Source organism: Solenopsis invicta, chromosome 1 (genome assembly GCF_016802725.1).
Source record: "Solenopsis invicta isolate M01_SB chromosome 1, UNIL_Sinv_3.0, whole genome shotgun sequence".
NCBI lineage: Eukaryota > Metazoa > Arthropoda > Insecta > Hymenoptera > Formicidae > Solenopsis > Solenopsis invicta.
This window is the reverse complement of record NC_052664.1, coordinates 8,809,924-8,829,549: the sequence shown is the minus strand read 5'-3', so window position 1 is coordinate 8,829,549 and position 19,626 is coordinate 8,809,924. Positions and strand designations below refer to the sequence as shown.

General features: G+C 28.3%; 1 protein-coding gene across 3 annotated transcripts in view; it reads left to right on the top strand.

Annotated features, from left to right (window-relative positions):
* The window catches only part of LOC105198587 (protein kinase C, brain isozyme), a 129,640-nt gene that overhangs the window by 94,486 nt on the left and 15,528 nt on the right, over nucleotides 1-19,626 (top strand). For all 3 annotated transcript variants that reach the window (XM_039452630.1, XM_039452634.1, XM_039452631.1), the window contains 2 exons: nucleotides 5,881-6,009; nucleotides 19,348-19,501. In XM_039452630.1, the coding sequence (XP_039308564.1) occupies nucleotides 5,881-6,009; nucleotides 19,348-19,501 (283 nt within the window). The remainder of the gene's footprint in view (nucleotides 1-5,880; nucleotides 6,010-19,347; nucleotides 19,502-19,626) is intronic.

Below are 19,626 nucleotides of genomic sequence, written 5' to 3'. Positions count from 1 at the left end.
TTTGCAATAGCTCATATTGAACGTTGCATAATTCTTAATAGCAGTAAAGAAATTATTTTTAAAAGTTAGTTTTTAAATCAAAGAAATTATTTAAAAAAATTTTTTTTTAATAAAATGTATTTTATAAAATGTCAATAAAACTTTGTTTTATGGTACTTATTGGTATGTAAGATACACAGAGAATCATAAATTTGTGAGTTTTTTTAATAATGAAAATTGTTTTTTTTATATTGTTTTTTGACATTAATTAGTTACTATTTCACGACCGTCCTGTTATCTCATAAACGCATTCTTTTTTCCCTCTTCAGTGAATTGCAAATTACGTTTATTCTATATACCCGATGAACTTCTACCTATCGGATAAATCTCTATGGATCTCTAACAAACTGGTGTGGATAAAAGTGGCACGTTAATATTTACTGAGTTATTAAAAAAAAATAATAATAAAATTCCACCTCTGTCTTCTTTTCTTAGAAGACAGATAGAATTGGTTACATCTATAAATTTATTAAAAATCAAAATTTTTTTATTTGCTTTTTGAACATTTTAAACCTTTGTTCTTAAATGTATAGTTTTACGAATTTAATATAAAAAATGTTATTACTTACTTTTATTAATATTTTAACAAAAAGTACGACAAAGGTAAATGTTTTATTTAATCTAATTTTATTTTAGTATTATGAAAAGCAACAGAAAAAATAACTTTCAAATCGTTACTTTTCAAGTAACGATAACGAGTTACTTGTGAGAATCAGTAATGAGTAATGATAACTAGTTGCTTTTTTAACTTGATAAGGAATAATAATAATAAATTACTTTTAAAAAGTAACTTTCCATACCCTGGACAACATGGACTTTAAAGAATTTTATTATACTTCTAGTAAAATTTTAATAAAATTTAATTAATAATTTTACTAAATTGTACTAAAATTATAGTGACATTCTTTGAGGTTTATTCCAACAAATCACACACTAAGTTAGAGTTATAAAACTGTTAGTTATAATTTTCCATTTAATAATGTAACTGTTATATAACACATTCATTATACATACACAGTAAAAAATAAAATGTCCCAGAAAGTCCACTCTAAATTTTAAATTAAAATAACTCAAAAGTTAAGATAAAATAACTCTTATTTTAAGTTATTCAGTTAAAACAAGAGTTCTTTTAACTTAACTTTTGAGTTATTTTAACTTAAAATTTAGAGTGGACTTTCTGGGATATACAATGGTGTTAAATTAGCATTTTATTTTTTACAGTGTATGATAGTAATATTGCTAAGTGGGAAATTATAACTAAAAGTATTATATAACTGTAATTTGATGTTTGGTGGCATGTTATTCCACGACTATCTTGATTTTACAAGTAAAATTAAAAAGAAAGTTCTCTCCGTGCATAATTTCTTTCAAATATCTTAATTTCGGTAAAAATTGACTTATGCTGTTTTTTAAATGACCGTTTTGATTCATCAGTTTGATCTCCCCTTCGTTCTTGTTATAAGGATGGCGTGGCGATCGGCGCTTATCCTTGATGACAAAGCGCGCGAGCAGAACGTATTTTATTATACGACTCTTCATTCTTCCCCTATTCACTCGTCGCTTATTCACACGGCGCATTCTAACCCCACGTCGTGCATCTGCCGGGTGTTGAACATCCACCGATGCGCTGTCATACGCATTTTTATCAGTATATTACATATGTGTGTGTATAAACATTGTATATATTACACTATTTAACGCAGCACTCTTTTGGACGAGTAATTATTATAACTGTTAAAATGACGTAATTACTTAATTAATGTTGTAGAAGTGCAATTTCAGCAATTGTACATTCAATATGTACGCAAACATACAGCGAAATTCTCATTAAATGACATTTAATCGAGTTAATTAAAGATACAAATTGTTCCTAAATATTCTCCAACTTAATCATTTTAATGATTACAGCTTTTTTTTTCGACGATCTAGAAGACGATTTCTCTACACGGTAAAAAAATTTACAGTAAAATTTTGTATTAATTTAGTACATGTCTCAAATGGTCCACCCAAGTTGTGATAAAACACGATGAATATTTTAAAAAATAATACAATAAATATTATGTTAACATAAAAGAAATATAATATTGATATCATTTAGAAACAAATAATTTCTACAGTAAAATTAACATCTATAATTTGCTAATGTGTACATTTTATTTATTTATTTCAAAATTTAAAGCGTTTCAAAACTACATTATTTTTATAGTTGTTTATTTAAATTGTTTTCTTTTAATATATTAAGAAATATTGAATATCTATTTAACGTAAAATGTTCAAATAACATAATTACGTTATGTTAAACTTACACTCGAGATATGTTAGTAATTCAACACAAAAATTTTATTAAGAACCAATTTTAACAAATATGTAAAATGTTTTTTACTGTGTGGAAAAATTTACAAAGAAATCATTATTTGATTTAAGTTTTTAATTCTTAAAGCGGATGCTAACTATTAAATTGGAATACCTTGGTAATTAAATCTTGAGTTAAAAGTTAGAAAAGATAAAGTCTTTAAGTTTAAGTGAACAATGAAATTTCCTTATTTAGCTGTGTACACTAAGGGTACTTACTTATTAAAGCATTACATTATTTAGTGTCTTATCTGTTTTCTTTAGCATTTTCTCTTTTTGTTTTATTTCTTGTTGATTTTGAAAACTTTCTTTGAAATAATGAATCTAAAGACAATGTAAAAAAAGATATAGAGGAAAATATAATTTATACCATACGCGTAAAGGCTGTAAAATAGAAGAATTTCACTGTATGTATCTATTTCATGTTCGCACAGATGCACGATATGTATATACGAATTCACATGCATATGTATACATGTATATATATATATATATATATATATGTATACATACATACACACATACACATGGATAATGTTTGTCATGTATGCATGTAAACTTTATATGATATCAATATTCATGTAGATTTACATCGTCCACTTATCAACGCGTAATTTGAAGTAATCGTATACCCTTTCCTAGAAAAAAAATATGGGAACCTCTGACTGCATATGTGTTGAAACCACTTGCGTGATTATCATTCATGTTACCCGCAGTTAGCTTTTCGTATAGACATTTGTACGCAGCCACACACGTCCACTATTTACCATTTATCGGACCTTTCATTACATTAGTAGAGATCTCTTCATGCGCCAAATAACAAGAGATCTTGTAGAGTGTTTTACATATGTACACGTGGGAATATAACACCAACAAAAAATTAAATCATAATCATATTTAATTACAAAATAACTTTTTTTTTCATAATACACAGTCCCAAAATGGTTTTACTTTTATTGTTGAATAATATCGACTTATAATAAATAAAATCAAATGAATGGAATCGAAGAGCGAATCGCATTTTTATATAAAAAGCTCGTTTGCTGATTTGCTGTATTTCAATTTCTATTCTCTCTTCAAATGCGATAAAGCAATTATTTTTGTATCGTACTTTTTTTGGAGGATGTGACTTTTAAATTCGATTCACTTTGCTATTCTATTCATTCGTTTCCCATTGATTCTTATTGAATGCTCATACATGCTATTTTCGTCAATATGAGATAAAGCGAACGTTTTTTTCTGTATTTTGAAATATGAATGATCTCAATGTTCAGTTTCTAAGTATACTCGAGCGAATTATTTTAAAGCGGTTTTAACAGAGATAACGCTATGATGCAAACGTTGTAGTCAATATAATGCTATAATCGTACAATGTTATAAATCAAGATATTTAAAAACAAAGAAATATGTGTAGCTATCTATAGTTTTCATAGTTGTATTTTTATAGCAACACACGAATGAACATAAAAATTATTTTCTATAATGCAAGTCCTAGTGAATTTTATCTTATTGTATATCCTGGAAGAAGAAAATGAAAAAGTGAAATTACATTAAATAATAGGTATATGTAAAAGTTAATTAAATTAAATGTTTTGAATTATTTAAATAAAGAAAATATGATTTATATAAACAACCATCTTTGCTCGTCTTATTGGCGTTATTTTATTTTTAATTATTTTTAAATTAATTAAATTTAAAGAATTATAATTAATTACATTAAATAAATAAATAATTTCTAGTAGAACTGTATAGAATTGTGTGTTTTTATAATTAACATTTTTATTTCTATTTGTACAAATAAATCTTTATATTAGGAAAATTACAGCAACAATAGTGCATTTTATACTACTGTGAGTATTAATAGTTACTGTTACTAGTTTTTATGTAAATGTATAATTACAAATTTTTATAATATTACGTAACATAATAGTAATATCACACATGTTATATTTACATTTTTATATGTTTATTTATATGTATAGCTGAAGAAAAACTATACACGGAAAAAATTGCTATGGTTATTATAACAATATTCTCTATATTTGGAAAAGAAATGTAAGTAAATTTATATTGATATTACATTGTGAATACAGTTAAGATATATCTATTTCTACAATTCTTATAACCGTAGTTCTTATAATAAGTATAATAACAATCAGTTAGTATATCCTTATGTATGATTGCTTCAACTAAAGGATTATTGCTATCTCTCTAATGTGATTTGTAGAACAAATAATTAAGAGATCTATAAAATACACTTGCACGGCACAGCATTGAGAATTCGGTTCCACTACACTAATAGAATAGACAAGAGCATTAACTCATGCAGAATTTTGACACAAAAATTGAAGTTGTATGAATTGTGTTGTTGTGAGCCTTCTTGTGTTATTTATAACCTTGTCAGTGAAATGTACGTATTATTTCAGCAGATTAGTAGTAATTGTATCTGCATTAAACTTATGTTCTTCCGACAAAATCTACCTATATAATCTTATTTAGTGTCTAGACATAAAGCTAATTTAGTGACAGATTAACGACAGATTATACTTGATTTCTGCTGCTAACTTGCATTGAACTATTAAACTGTGTGTAGCGTTGCTCTGTTTGTGCCAATTTGCTGCTAAGTGAACTACATTTAAAAAGATTTTATTATATTTCTGATAGCATATATGCTATCATAGTCTGCTATACGGTTATATTACAGAGTAAGATTATTGTGACATTCAGCAACTACATTTGCTAAGGTTGAAGCAATCATATAGATCGCTTTCAGAATACTAGTTTTCACTTTTTTATATGAATAGACGAAAAATAACAGAATTATTCTGTTCAGGCAATCTAATTTAATAATTAATTTTTTCTCTGTGTACGTAATTTGTTGGTGCTCGAATTATTACATTAATATTTCTATAAACTTACTTTTAATTGTAAATTTATTTTTGCAAATGATTTATTTAGATACTATATAGAACGATAATATTATTATAAGTTGTAACTTTATTCTTTCGCGTGTAAATGTACACAGTAAGAGTAATAATGGATTCTAAAATTATGCACTATAATTGCTGTAATTTTAACATGTAATTTTTTTTCAATGTAAGCATTAGTTTGTTTAATTCAAGAAATTGTTTTTGAAAGAAATAACAAATAATATATTTAAATTGTCTTTTTAAAACGTAATGCACCGCTTTCAAAATAAAGAACTCATTTATCTCCCTAATCTATGAATCTCCCACGTGTATATATGCGTAATCGCAGCTGCGCTTGAAAACTTTAAACTTTTAAGATATCGGAAAAGATATAATTGATTTAAGAATATTTTAAAAGGGCGAACGAACAGCCCGAACGTAACTCGAGTGACAGCTGTGATTTCGTTAGACAGCTTAAAATTAATAACATAACGAATTGTTTTTTTCGCGACAACATAGAGAGAAATAAAAATAGTCAATGATCGATGATAATATAATCAATGATAATCTGATGACATAGCATGCGACATGAACGTGCACAAGCGGTGCGAGGAGAGCGTGCCGAATCTATGCGGATGCGATCACACCGAAAGACGTGGTCGTATACACCTTCACATCACCACTTCCGGTAGCAAGCTCTCCATAGAAGGTACGTTTAAAATTACGTTTTTCGTATTAATTTGCTTTTATACTCTTATCGCTATCGACTTATCTACCTTAGAATCTATTAGGATTTCTCTCTTTCTTTCTTTTTCCTTTTTCATCCTCTCCTTTTCCTTCTCTCTGTTTCTTTTTTTTTCTCTTGCGTGTATACGCTTTTTTAAATCTTGGATTTCATTCGCTCTTACGCCTTAATCAATTGCAATATAGTTTATATAATTAAAGAATTTCTTACTAAAACAAGTTCAAAACAAGTTTAAAAAGAAAATCTGGATTATAATACCAAATTATTTTCTATTATTAGCACTATACATCGTGAACAATTTTGTTCCGTTAAGGACAAAATAAGAAATAAAAATATTATATTAATAGGTAGTAAATACATTTATAAGAAGCAAATAAAAGATTCTCTTTAATGGAACTTTGCAAAATATTAATCAAAGCTTATAGTTGTATATTTTTTATACTTGTTATATGTCAGAAGGAAAATTTATACTTATACAATAAATAGTTTGAAGACGAAGTTGTTTCATATCCTAAAAGTTTAACTTTTTGGACTTGTTTGACTTTTGTAAAAAATTCTTCATTTACATATATTTCTATGTATACACTGAAAAAAAGTATTTTATGTTCAAGGAAACATATTTTAATATAATTTTCTTAATAAGTTAATGTTAACTAGGATAAAATAATTTATTTTTAAACTTAGGAAATATTGTTTTAAAACAAGGTAATAATATTAAAATAATTATATTTACTTTGATCATAAAATTGATTTCAGTGTATACGTTGTATCACAGATATCCGTCTATTTACAGCGGGATTACGTTCTATGACTTCGGTTGTATATTGAATTGATCATAAGCCTAATAATATTTATATTTCGTATAAGTAAAACATTATTTGTGCAAAATAACTATTTTATAATATTACTAAAAAGACTATTCGATTTATGATCGCAGTCTCGAAACATAATTCTGTCATAAATAAAGGGATATTTGTGCATTTATATTATTTTTACATTATAATTTTCATCTATAGTTATTACTAGTAAACGAATTCTCGTTTTTCCATGTTTTAAATTTTTAGATTAAGACGGATATTATTTAAACTATTATAGCTAAACTATCATAAAAGAATTATGTCATGCCCATTATTATATAATATTACGAATAACAAAACTGATTGAGAATTATTCTATAACTATACAATTTATGGCAATATTTTATAACTATACGTGCTTTAAGTGATATAAAATACGTTTTCTCTGTCTTGTAATATAAAAAATCGTTTGAATATTTTCTACAAAATAATGCTTAATTTTAATATCTTTCTATTGTTCAGAAAGCAATAATAAATTTTAAACAATGATAAAAAGTATACAATTTTATTATTCGCGATAATGAAACATTAATCATATAAAACTAATTTAATCATGTCGCAAAAAGATTTTCGGTTAAAATTATAATACAGCAAGTGCCTAATTGCGTCACATATCAAATCGTAATATGTTTACGGAGATCGTTTTTACGATGACATCATTCCACCATCCAAGAAGCGTCTTTGTTTCTTTCTTTGAAGATTCATGAACAAATTGATTATGCATACTCGAATCATCAATTGCAGCAAACTAATAATCCGAAACGAATTTCTAATAATCATTTGAGATAAAGATAGATTATGTATAAAGAGGAAAGTGATCGTTAAACAGCCCATTAGTATTAATAGTTCATTATTACGCTCTTTAGTAGCCGGACTCTTTACGAATATTCTCGCTCGTTAAAATTAATTAGGAAGCTTTTTCTTTTTAAACGTTAGATTTAATAAACCTGTACAATGTCATCGAAGATGTTCATTTTAGATAAATAAGGGTGGCGTAATAACGATATCGGAGGTGTTATTGGTCGTTACCTATGATTGCACACGATATCGAGCTTTGTAAGGGCCAGGTGAACACGAGCGTTATTATCGTAAAGACGTAATAGCCCTGAATATCGTTACTTGAGAGCGTAATTATCCGTATCCGGCACTAACGCATCGATATTCATCGCTATTCTATAAATTTGCCACGGTTAGAGTGCATTAAATATTTCATGTCTCTCATCAAATCGGTTCACCGAGGGTGATACGAGAGAACCTTGACGAATCTTAACCACCACAAATATCTCGTTTCGTATGTCATAAGCACCTGGATCATAATATAACATTATACTTAATGTTTTTGTTAATTATTTTGCTCTCTGAATATCTTAACTGCAAGTATTCAGGTTCACAGAAACTCGACAGTTAGTAAGCAGTCATTAAAGTATAAATGGAAATTTTTTACATAACATCTTGTTTTCAAATCTGTATCATATTTATGACTATAGAAAGAGTAAAAAAGGAACAAATAGGTATGTATTTATTAATTCTATTTACAATGAGCTAAATGTTGAATTATAAACATTCAATATAGGTACATGCATTCGTAAATCCATCATATTATTTTATAGAAAAATTAAACATTCGTGCAATTGCTTTATATTTTACATACTTCTTCTGAAAAAGTACTCGAAATTGTTAAATAAAACACAAATTTAATCGGATAAATTTATTTTGTCCCTTTTGAAATAGTCCTTATTCTTTGCACGCCTATTCTTCAAAATACTTTTTCAAAACCAATGTAGATACGACCTTCAGCTCCTTTAACTTTTCTTTTACAGCCTGTGTCGGCTTTCCACGAAGTCGTAATTTGAGTTTTAGGAACAGGAAAAAGTCAGAGGATTAAGTCTGAATTTGGTACTTGAGAAATGATATTTGTTGAGTTTTTAATCAAAAAGTTGCACGAAATTCAACTCTTTTTGAACAAATCGTGCTGCAACGCGTTTCATACCCAAAATATCGACCAAAATGTGTTAAGCCTATCCAGATATTAAGTTTCATACCAATTTCTTTTTTACTTATTTGCCGATTTTCAAGCACTGGTTTCTTCACTTTTTCAACATTTTTGTCATTGGTTAATGCCGAAATGTGTGTCCAAATTGAAGCAAATGTTCAACCATTTCATGACTTTTAAATGTTTTATACTACTCACACATCTGTGTTTTCAAAAGACAATTGCCCCATAGATTTTCTTTAACATTTTAAGCGCTTGAGCAGAAATTTAATTTGAAAATTAAAGGCAGAACTTGAGGCAAATTCTTTGATCTTAATTTTTTTAATATTGTAAAAATTGCCGTGAGTACTAAACTAACATGAATAGCAGTAAACAAACTAATTGATACATTGCACTGAAACTCCACATGAACGTCGAGTACAATTATGTCAACTTAGCGGCAAGAAGAAATTTTAATTGTATGTGTATAAACAATTTCGAGTACTTGTTCACAGAAAATATTAAATAAAAGATATGTGATGAACTTAAATAATAATTGCGAGTAATTTATTCTAAAAATCATATAACAATTTTTATACAATTTTATTAAATTACTGCAAAATGTTTTTAATTTAGTTAATGGTTTTTGAAGAATTTTTTCATTAGCAATATGTTCAAAAATACAAATCACAAATAAAATTTAAATAAATTTTTATCTGCTGTAACTTGTTCGGGCTCGTTCTGAATGAGTTCGAAGGAACTCATTTCCCAAGATAATCGACACATGATGAAAGCTTCGAGGCAAACACATCTTTAGTATAGAAAGAGTGCAGAAATATTTCATTACACAATTACTACATTGTAAAAACGTTGTGAAGTGTCCCTTGTACAACATTGCAGCAATGCAATGTTGTAAAATGTACACCTTTAGAAATATTGCAATGCAATATTGCAACAATATTACAATATATTACAGTTTGGTGAGTTTGATAATATTTTAGCCCTAGTAGCATTTTCTACAGAGCAGAATATGCCTGCAGTTGAATGCAGGAAAATTGAATCAGATGTGCAAAAGATTATTCTCAATATGGTTTTACTGACGGTCTGTCAGCAAGATTTGTGCAATGTGTATGCAAATGAACTGTTTGCAGATACTTGCTGCAGAAATCAAACTTAATTGAAGCAGATTTTTTTCCTAATTGCAGTTTGTAAACAGAATGCTGTAATTCTTGCAGTACATACGTGCATGTTTCTTGCAAGAATTTGCCTTAATTACAAAATCTTTTGGAGGACTTGAGCAGAATGAAGCAACAGGTCATAAACGTTCTGCTGGCAGAATTTGCAAGATTTGCTGCAAGATTTACAGCAGTCTTGCAACAAATTGTTACTAAGGAGATGACACATATATTATATTAACGTACTTATAACCTTCATGTCCTTGAATTAATTTTTACACGGGTAAACCAAAAATTTATTAAAACATTTCATTTATTTTTGTCTTCAAACTTAATTTTGAAGATCCGTTTCTTCAAGGAATTATTTCATTAAAACCAAGAATGTAGGCGAAAAATCTCATAATGCGGCGCACATTGAGACCAAATAAGACGAATCAATGTTTGTTTTAGTAAAATAAAAATTGATATTTAGGTTACTAAAATGAGAATGGGTTTTCGAGATCGCTGATGTTGTACCTGAAGTTAAAATTTAAAATGAATCCAATACAGCGGTTTGAAAAAAAGAGTAGTGGTTCAAATAATATTTAAAAATTAGTATAGTATGAAAAATTAGTATAGTTATGCTCTGAATAGAATAATACCAAAATTGCAATATTCAAAATAATGGTACAGTGATTTAAATGACAAAAAAATTAGTATAGTTATGTTCTCGGGGACTAAATAGAAATACGAAACCAAAATTGCAAAATTCACAATGACGGATCCAATATGGCAGTTCGAAAAAAGAAGGAGTGATTGAAATGATATAAAAATTAATATATAATTGCGTTTTTGGGGATCGTTGAATAAAAATATGTGACCAAAATTGCAACATTAAAAATGGCGAATTGAATATAACTATATTAAAGTTATAACTATATTAAATTTTGTAAAAATATTTGAATATTTAAAACATATGTTTATATTTCATTAGCTATTGATTATAAATCTAAAATAAAAACTATGAAATTTAAAATAACGGATCTAATATGGATCTCATATTGAAGATCAGAGCTTAAGTTGGTTTAAGTTAAACTATTCGATTTGTTTTCTTCATAATGGATTATTGATTAGACAAATTAATTATTGGATAAATTGAATGAATCTTATCAAAAGATTAATTAGTCGATTAATCAAATAAATCGATTAATCGGGGTTTGGAAACAGTAATAAGTTTGTATACAAATATAAATGTACACGTTTTCAAAGTCGTTGAATAGGATTCTAATGTAAAAAAGTAAGAAATTTAGAATGACAAATGTAATACGGTCAAACTAAAAAATAAAATCTCATAAAAGTCTATTTTACAGGATGTAAGATAAAGAATTTGAGAGATATACATGTTGAAAAGGCAACACTATGAAGTATTCACGCATCTAGATTGCGCGTAGAGACAAAAATCGCTTATTCTCGTTGATACGAGTAAATTCATCAAATATTCATATTGACATTTCATCCCTTCAAGGAGGCAACAAAATTCAAATAGACCTTTGCAAATTTAATGGAATAGGCCTATGAGGAAAACCAGTAAAAAAAAACGAATCGACAATGGTATCTCAATGGTGATATGAAAATCTATTGGTGTTAAATTTAAAATAGAGTAGGACTCTCTATAACGCGAAAAATACGTTTCACGTTATAGGAATCTTGTGTCATACGAAACCAAAAGCGCCATATATATATTTGATATGATGAAACATTTATAATTAAAGCATATTATTTCTATAAAATATGTATATATACATATATCAATCAAAAGATCTAATTTGTTTTTGAGAAGGGTTTGAATTTCCAGCTTTTTCTTTGTTCGTAGAATCTTTCCTTCATCCTTATTTATTCTCCAGTTTTGAAAAGGAAGATTGTAACTGATATAGATTAAATATTCCATAAATAAATGTGATCCGAGCATGAAATGGAAAAATTCCTAATCTGAAGCATTTCTCCTTTACGGATTTGAAAGCAATCATATTTAAATTTTTTATGTCCTTAGATGTAAGTCTACATATACAACATTAGTAACGTTATATTGTTGAAGTTGTGTCTAATACCGCATTACAAATTTTCCCATCTATTATAGTCCATCACCAAAGTATGATTGATTGTTGTGTGTCTACTACATCTTCCAAAGAAATCAGTTTTTTTTTTTAATTTATTTATGATTCTATGTTTTCTTATAACTTCGAGTATTCTTTTTTAAATTCAAATTCGATAGGTCTACAAAACCAAGTAAATGATGTGCATTCGTTAAATCATAGAATCTTATTTAAGAAATTGTCAATAATTAAGAAATTGTCGAATAATTTTATGGGAACAAGACTGCACATAAAAATACTTGAATAATCCAGTGATGATCTCAAACTTCTGTTTATACATATACGAATTAGCCAGAAACTCCATCACAATCCCATTTGTAGATCAAAGATAAATTACTTACATACATGTACAATTATTTATTGTTACATGGGACACTAGCGCCCAACATTGCGATTAATCTTTGTGTAATATGGTCTAATAATCTTTATAGTTTTATTTTCGCGTTCTTGACTGTAATTACGTCTTTTTTCGAATTGTACTTCTTTTTTGCTTTTTGAATTTCATAATATTTGACAAGCTATAAACCTCCAGTTTTCTTACTATAATCTCTTTTATATGTTTGAGGACGAAGCTGATGTGGAAATTTGTTGAGGAGAATGTAGGAGAAAATAAAAATTCTCTACTCAATTACTGATTATCTTTATTTCTAAATTTGGTTAAGTATAATTTGTTTTCTGTCATCTTATTTTTAAATTTAAACAAAAAATTCTGAAACTCTCATTAGCTGTTCCTTTGCTAAAGTTGGAAAATTCTTGGCCTAGGATTTCTAACGCTTTTTGAGAGAGAATATTCTCATAAAAATTTTTCAAATTTCTAGTTAAGTTGAAGAAATCACCATATCGTATACTCTCCATTATAAATTAAATTTTATGAAATGAAAAATACGGAGCCAATATTAAATGTAATTCTCAAAACTAATCATATACATACAGTAAATACTGTACAGTAAAATTATTCACATACACAACTAGTATTCTTTTAGTCAGCTTAGTACAGCAGCAAAATATTTGCGTGAACTGCATAAGTGCGCGTGGCCATTTATCAGTTAATTTTTGAATGAATGACATTTTTATGAATACAGCTTTGCTTACTGAGAAATTAAACTTTTTATATGCATATAAGCATATGCTTGATTTCATAAAATGTTTATATTGAATCTTAAAATTACAGTCGGTAAATTATCTCTTATGATAGATACATACATACAGGATAATTATTAATGACTGTTCCCACTTTTTACCATAGGAGCACGCATTTGTAATTTCTAATATAATAATATGTTAAAAATATGTATCCGTCGGCAAATCATGCTCCTATAGTAAAACATGGAAACAGTTATTAATAATCACCCTGTACATACATACATACATGCATATATACATACATACATACAGAGATACACATACTTATATGTATGCGTGTGCGTGTCTACACACACGCACACGCACACACACACACACACACACACACACACACACACACACACACACACACATATTGTATATATTTTACCAAGCATGAACTTTGACCAAATGTCAACAATTATACATTGTTCAATACAATAGTTTTATTTTTTTTTTAATTAAATAAAGCTTATTGCATGACAATTACACAAATTATTATTTCTAATAAACATTATTTATTAAAAACGAGAGAAGATAGGGTGCAAAATATTGAAATTATGAAGGCGTTTTATACTTGTAATTTTACATACCGCTTAAAAATATATCTTAAATAATGAAAGGTTTGAAAATGCATTACTGTATGGGGAATTTATTAAAAAAAAAATAAGATTTTAATAGTTACCCAGTGAGAAATAATAGATTAAAAAATTGTCAAATCAACGTTTAAAAAAGTCAATTGATATAGACATTTTGTCTAATTTGGTCAATTCGACGTTTTTGTGTCATCTAAATTAGACAACTATTGGACGTTTTCTATGAATAATTTCTTTGAAATATTCTCATAAATATTATATTATTACACGACATAATCTCAATGAGCAAAATAATATTTTTGTAATATTTTAAAAAACATAAATTTTTCGTAAAAAAAAGATTTTTCAGGAATTTTTTTTTTGAAAATTCTCGAGTGGCCACCCATCCAAGTCGTAACCTCGGTGAACGATGCTTAAACTCTGCGTCTACTGATCCCTCCGTGATGACCTGTGAACACTTTGTACTGATACGTGTAAATAACTGATAGATCAGGTCAATATATATATGTTATCGAAAAGATAAAACGTGTATAATTAAAGCATATTATTTATATAAAAATATATAAAATTATTGTTTTTTTAGTTAGTTAAGTTAGTTAAGTATTTTTTACTATTTTCACAAATGCGGAATAGCATCTGGAATAATTTTCCTGTTATTTATTTAAATAAGAATGCAACTAGAAAATATGTGTCAATATAATACAATAATTAAATTAAATATGAAAAAATTTTTACTAAAAAAACATTAAAAAACATTTAAAAAATATTGTCTGCTTGTTGGGATGTAGATCGAGGTTACATACTTCATTCATGAACTTATTTCGTTTATCTATAATATTTATGTTTCTCAACAGTTTCAAATAATTAATATATGCCGTTCAAAATCATTCATAGTTAAACGGAATAACCCCGCAGATGACAAAATTACTCACGTGAGTTCTATGATGCAATCTTCTATTTTTATCTTCTTTAAATTTAATCAATAATTCTACGATGATTGTACAGGATAAGTTAATGTGAATTTATTCCCATAAAATATATATTGCTGTCTACAATCTTAATCTCTATCAAATTTTATCAATAATTTGATGTGGATGAAATGTATTAAAATCTACATGAAAGTGTCCACGTAGAATTCATGTGGATATCGAATCGACATATAGTATTCTACGTAATATACGTAGATAGAACGTGAAATCTACGTACTTGTCGGGAAGTCGGGTTAATAAAAAATGTTTAAAAGACGTCTTACATGATTTTGAACTTTATGTTATCTGGATAAGAGAAGAAAATAGTGACATTAATCATTTTTTGTTAATTATATATTTGCAAAACTACATCTAATGGAAACAAAATTTTCGAGTGGTTGAAAGGTAGTTGAAATACTTATTAATATCAACCATCAACGACATTGACGTCGAATGGACGTCTTTTCAACTTATTATTTCTCACTGGGTATACTTTAACAAATTCCACATTTTATTATTTGATCTCAATGTCCGGAATCACGCCCATTCGTCCCACTGTGTGGCGTCTTTTTATTTCATTTTGTATGGCTTCTAATTACAAGAAATAGAATTTCTCTCAATCTCTGGTGGCAGAAACGTGTACTTCTCACGACAAGCAAAGCAAAAGAACATTATTTTTCACAATTCTTTTGAAATGTTTGCTGTAATAAACGTTGCTGAAATAATATTGCAAAAAATTTTTTGTAATGTAACATTGCACTGTAATATGTAATGTCGTAACATTGCTGTAAATTTCTGTGCTATATGAGTCATTTATCTGCAATGTCTATCGTGTGATTTAGATGTTGTAAAACGTATTGCAACATAGCAAAATCATATCGAGTGTAATGACATTTTATAAATTTATTACAAAATATTATCTAATTCGTAAACTATAATACTGTGTCTATTCCTAGAAAAGTTTGTGTGCGAAGCTTTATCACAAGCTTTGCACATCAACACAAATTTGTCAAGAATAATATTATAATAATATTATTGTTTATGAATTACGCAATATTTTACAATTACTTATAAAATACAATGGCACTTGCATGCGATATCATCCTTCAACGTATTATATTGTTACGCCCGGTATAGGCGTGTATTATGTTATAAACGTCTTTTGTCTATTAGTGGCGATGTTCGTGTTGTTGAGGTCTGAAGCCTTGTTTTGGTGACAGACGTGTAGAATAAACGTTGGAGTTTTTCAAAGATGCTGCTTTATTATTTATCACACGCGAGTGCCTTTTGTGTGAGAGCGCGCGAGAGTGTTTGTGTAACCGACGGACGTAACAATATTATAGCATCAAAGTCGCATGATAAGCATTGCTGAGAAACGGCGTGTCTGCCTCGAAGCTCTTATCACCTGTCGATTATCTTGAAAATTAAATTTCTTTGAACTCATTCGTGGCGAACTCGAGCGGTTTACTACGATATTACTGTTATGCCTTCGAGGTTTAATTAAAATTAGCGATAAAACGAATTAGAGATTTCTTCGTACTAAACAAAACACGATTTTTCTTCTCTTAAGAGAATTCTAAAGTCGTCTTTTTTATTGACTGAAAGCGATTAATTTTTGCGCACGCCAATTTTTCTAATTGCACGTACAAATTTAAAAGTTCTTCTCCACAATTAAGGTATCTTCTTTGTATAAAATTTTCGCACTTTGCAGGTATAAAACGAACATCGTCCGTCGTAGAGATGTTATTAAAGAACAATATTGTGTTTTTAGAAATTCCAGGTGCTTTAATATAGAAGATTTATGACTGTGAAAATTTCGTGTTTACTTCGTGTATACTTTTCCGTGCGATATCGGTGGGAAGAGTAAAACAGTGCAATTAGTTTCTGGGTACCGTGATGGATGGCATTAAAATCGAAGAACAAGAATATATGATATAATTCATGAGTACGTTGAACAAAGAGCGCTAGCTTGTTTGTAGTATTCCCGTTACCTTCCGTCCCGCGCGCAACAACGTGCCGTTCGACTTTCTTTCAAAAGAAGAGTCTGCAAGACCGACGTCGAGGAAATTCGTCCTTAGGTTTAGCATCCCCTAAATTACATTCTTTTTAGCCACACACGCATTTTACCTAGAGTAGAATGTTAATTATATATTTTAAAGTATCAGACACATTTTTGGCATAATATCCCAGCAAACACAGTAACATAACATATACATCTTATATACATAACAGTAGGTATCACTAGGTAACGAGTTATGTAGCAAGTAACATACATGTACGTTACATGTACTATTAAATGTCAGCAACAAAATTACGTCTCTGATCTATTTCAGATATGTAGCAGAACACTTTAAATGTTATATCTATAATATATAACCGTGCCAATACTGCGATGTAACATATTTGTCTTTAAAATATATATGTTACATCAAAGTAATGGTAAGTTTTTGTTCTCTTTGCTGCTCTTTTATTTAAAGAGTTTGCAGTATGTAAATTATATTTCGATATACACTGTCGATACACTGAGAAAAGAGAATGGTTGCAATTACCATAATTCAATTTTATGTTTATACGGTTGCAATATTGAAAGTTTAAAAATGTTAGTTTTAATCATTAGTAAATCAAAACATCTTCCACTTGATTTTATTTTCAAGGGAACTCATCAGAAAAATTATTTTACTATAACAACACCGATATTCTCATCGGTGAAAAATTTCATAAAGCTCTGCCTTTTATACCATTTATGTGATTCCTTTCTTACGAGAAATAAAACGCCGTAGCAGCCATCTAGTGACGGTTTTGTGTACTATCATACGCAGAGAAAAAAGTATGTGATATTTGTGATTATAATTGCATAGTTAAGAAAATAATTGTATTCACTATGATTGTAGTTGCGTTAACAATATGAAAATAGTTATTTTAATTTTCATACATATCTTGATATTTTACTATATCAATAGTTGTGATTATCATAATTTAAGTAAAATATTTTCACAATTGACACAACTATACATATAAAGTTGTTCGTACTAACAATAACTATAAAAATAGTTCTTTTAACCATAATTTTTCAACTATGCAATTATAGTCACAAATACCACATACATTTTTCTCTGTGTACTAAAAATCTATATATGAACTACAGATTTTTAGTACCAACATTATTTATCGAAAAACATTCAACACGTAGCTGCATAATTATAATATAATTAAAGTCATATGGAGAGTCACAAAAGATGTTTAATTAATTCTCTTGTTAATTTAAGCATATATTTTAGCAAAAAGTTAAGCAAAAATTTTTTTCATTGTTTGCATATATTTCACGAGATTACATTTTTACATTATGTTATGAGTTATATACGTAACAAAGAAATATAATTTTGTTCTTTTAGAGTGCTTTCAAATTTATATAATATTTACGTCTCATCCACATAACAGTGATATATAACATTGTTCTTTTCATGTGCTTTCTCAGTTATGTAACAAAGAAATATAATTTTGTTTTTTTAGAGTGCTCTCAAATTTATATAATATTTACATCTCATCCACATAACAGTGATATATTACATTGTTCTTTTTATGTGCTCTCTCAATTATGTAACAGTTATGTGTTGGTTTACTGGAATATGTGTATATTAGAGTCAATTAAATGAAAACGAGACAGACTGTATAACAAGCATGGCGCGGACGTTGATAACCTTTTTCTGTGTGTTTATGGACGTGACCTCTATTGGGAATTAGGGGAGAAAGACGCGAATGTTCACCGCTGTGTCATTTGTTTGTTAGACGTCCTCGAAGTGAAGTCAGCACGTCGTATGTGCGTCCGACATCACTATGGAGGTCGGGAAAGAAGAACAGCAAGTTGTAGTGCGGTTTTTGTCTACGGAAGGGGTGTCCGGAAGTGCAATTCATGTCCAAATGTTTACTGTATATGACGAACACAGTATGTCACGTGCGCGTGTGTTTGCGTGGAATAAACGAATTTTCTCAAATTCGTGCAAACAAACAAATAATTGACTTTTCTATGGATGCTACCGTTCAACAGATGTCGCTGCTACTTACTGAGATATGGCGCCAGTCTTAAAAATTAATTGTTGCACGTATATATATATATATATATATATATATATATATATATGTATATAATGGCAATTATGTTGTCTAATAATTTTCGAATAATTTAAGAAAAATCAATGTAAAATGTTTAAAAAGAGAGTAAACGGAACTTTATCCAAACATGTATATTTTAAATCATTTAAGAACATTATTGCATAAATTAAATTAAAAAATGCATAAACATTGTAACCAATAATAATAAAAAAAACATTGATAAAGTTTACGAGAATTTGTTTAACAATTAATATTCTCATATTCTGAAGTACAATGTACATGAAATTTGTTTTCCGAATAAATGCATATTTCGAAGCTATTACGCGCCCTTTTCTTTTGAATTCTTTTATCTTGATTTATTCGTTCGCAGTGCGAGAGGGACGAAATCTTATTCCAATGGATCCAAATGGGCTGTCGGATCCTTACGTTAAGCTGAAGCTAATCCCGGATTCGGACAATGTGAAAAAGAAAACAAAGACAATCAAGTCGAACTTAAATCCAGAATGGAACGAGACAATCATCTTGTAAGTCGTTTCGCTAATCGAGTTCGCACATCGGACAATTAAATCTTTATTCCCGAAAATTAAAATGTTCTAATAATCTAGTATATTACGAGATGTTTCTTTCTAAATAAATTTAAACGTTACTT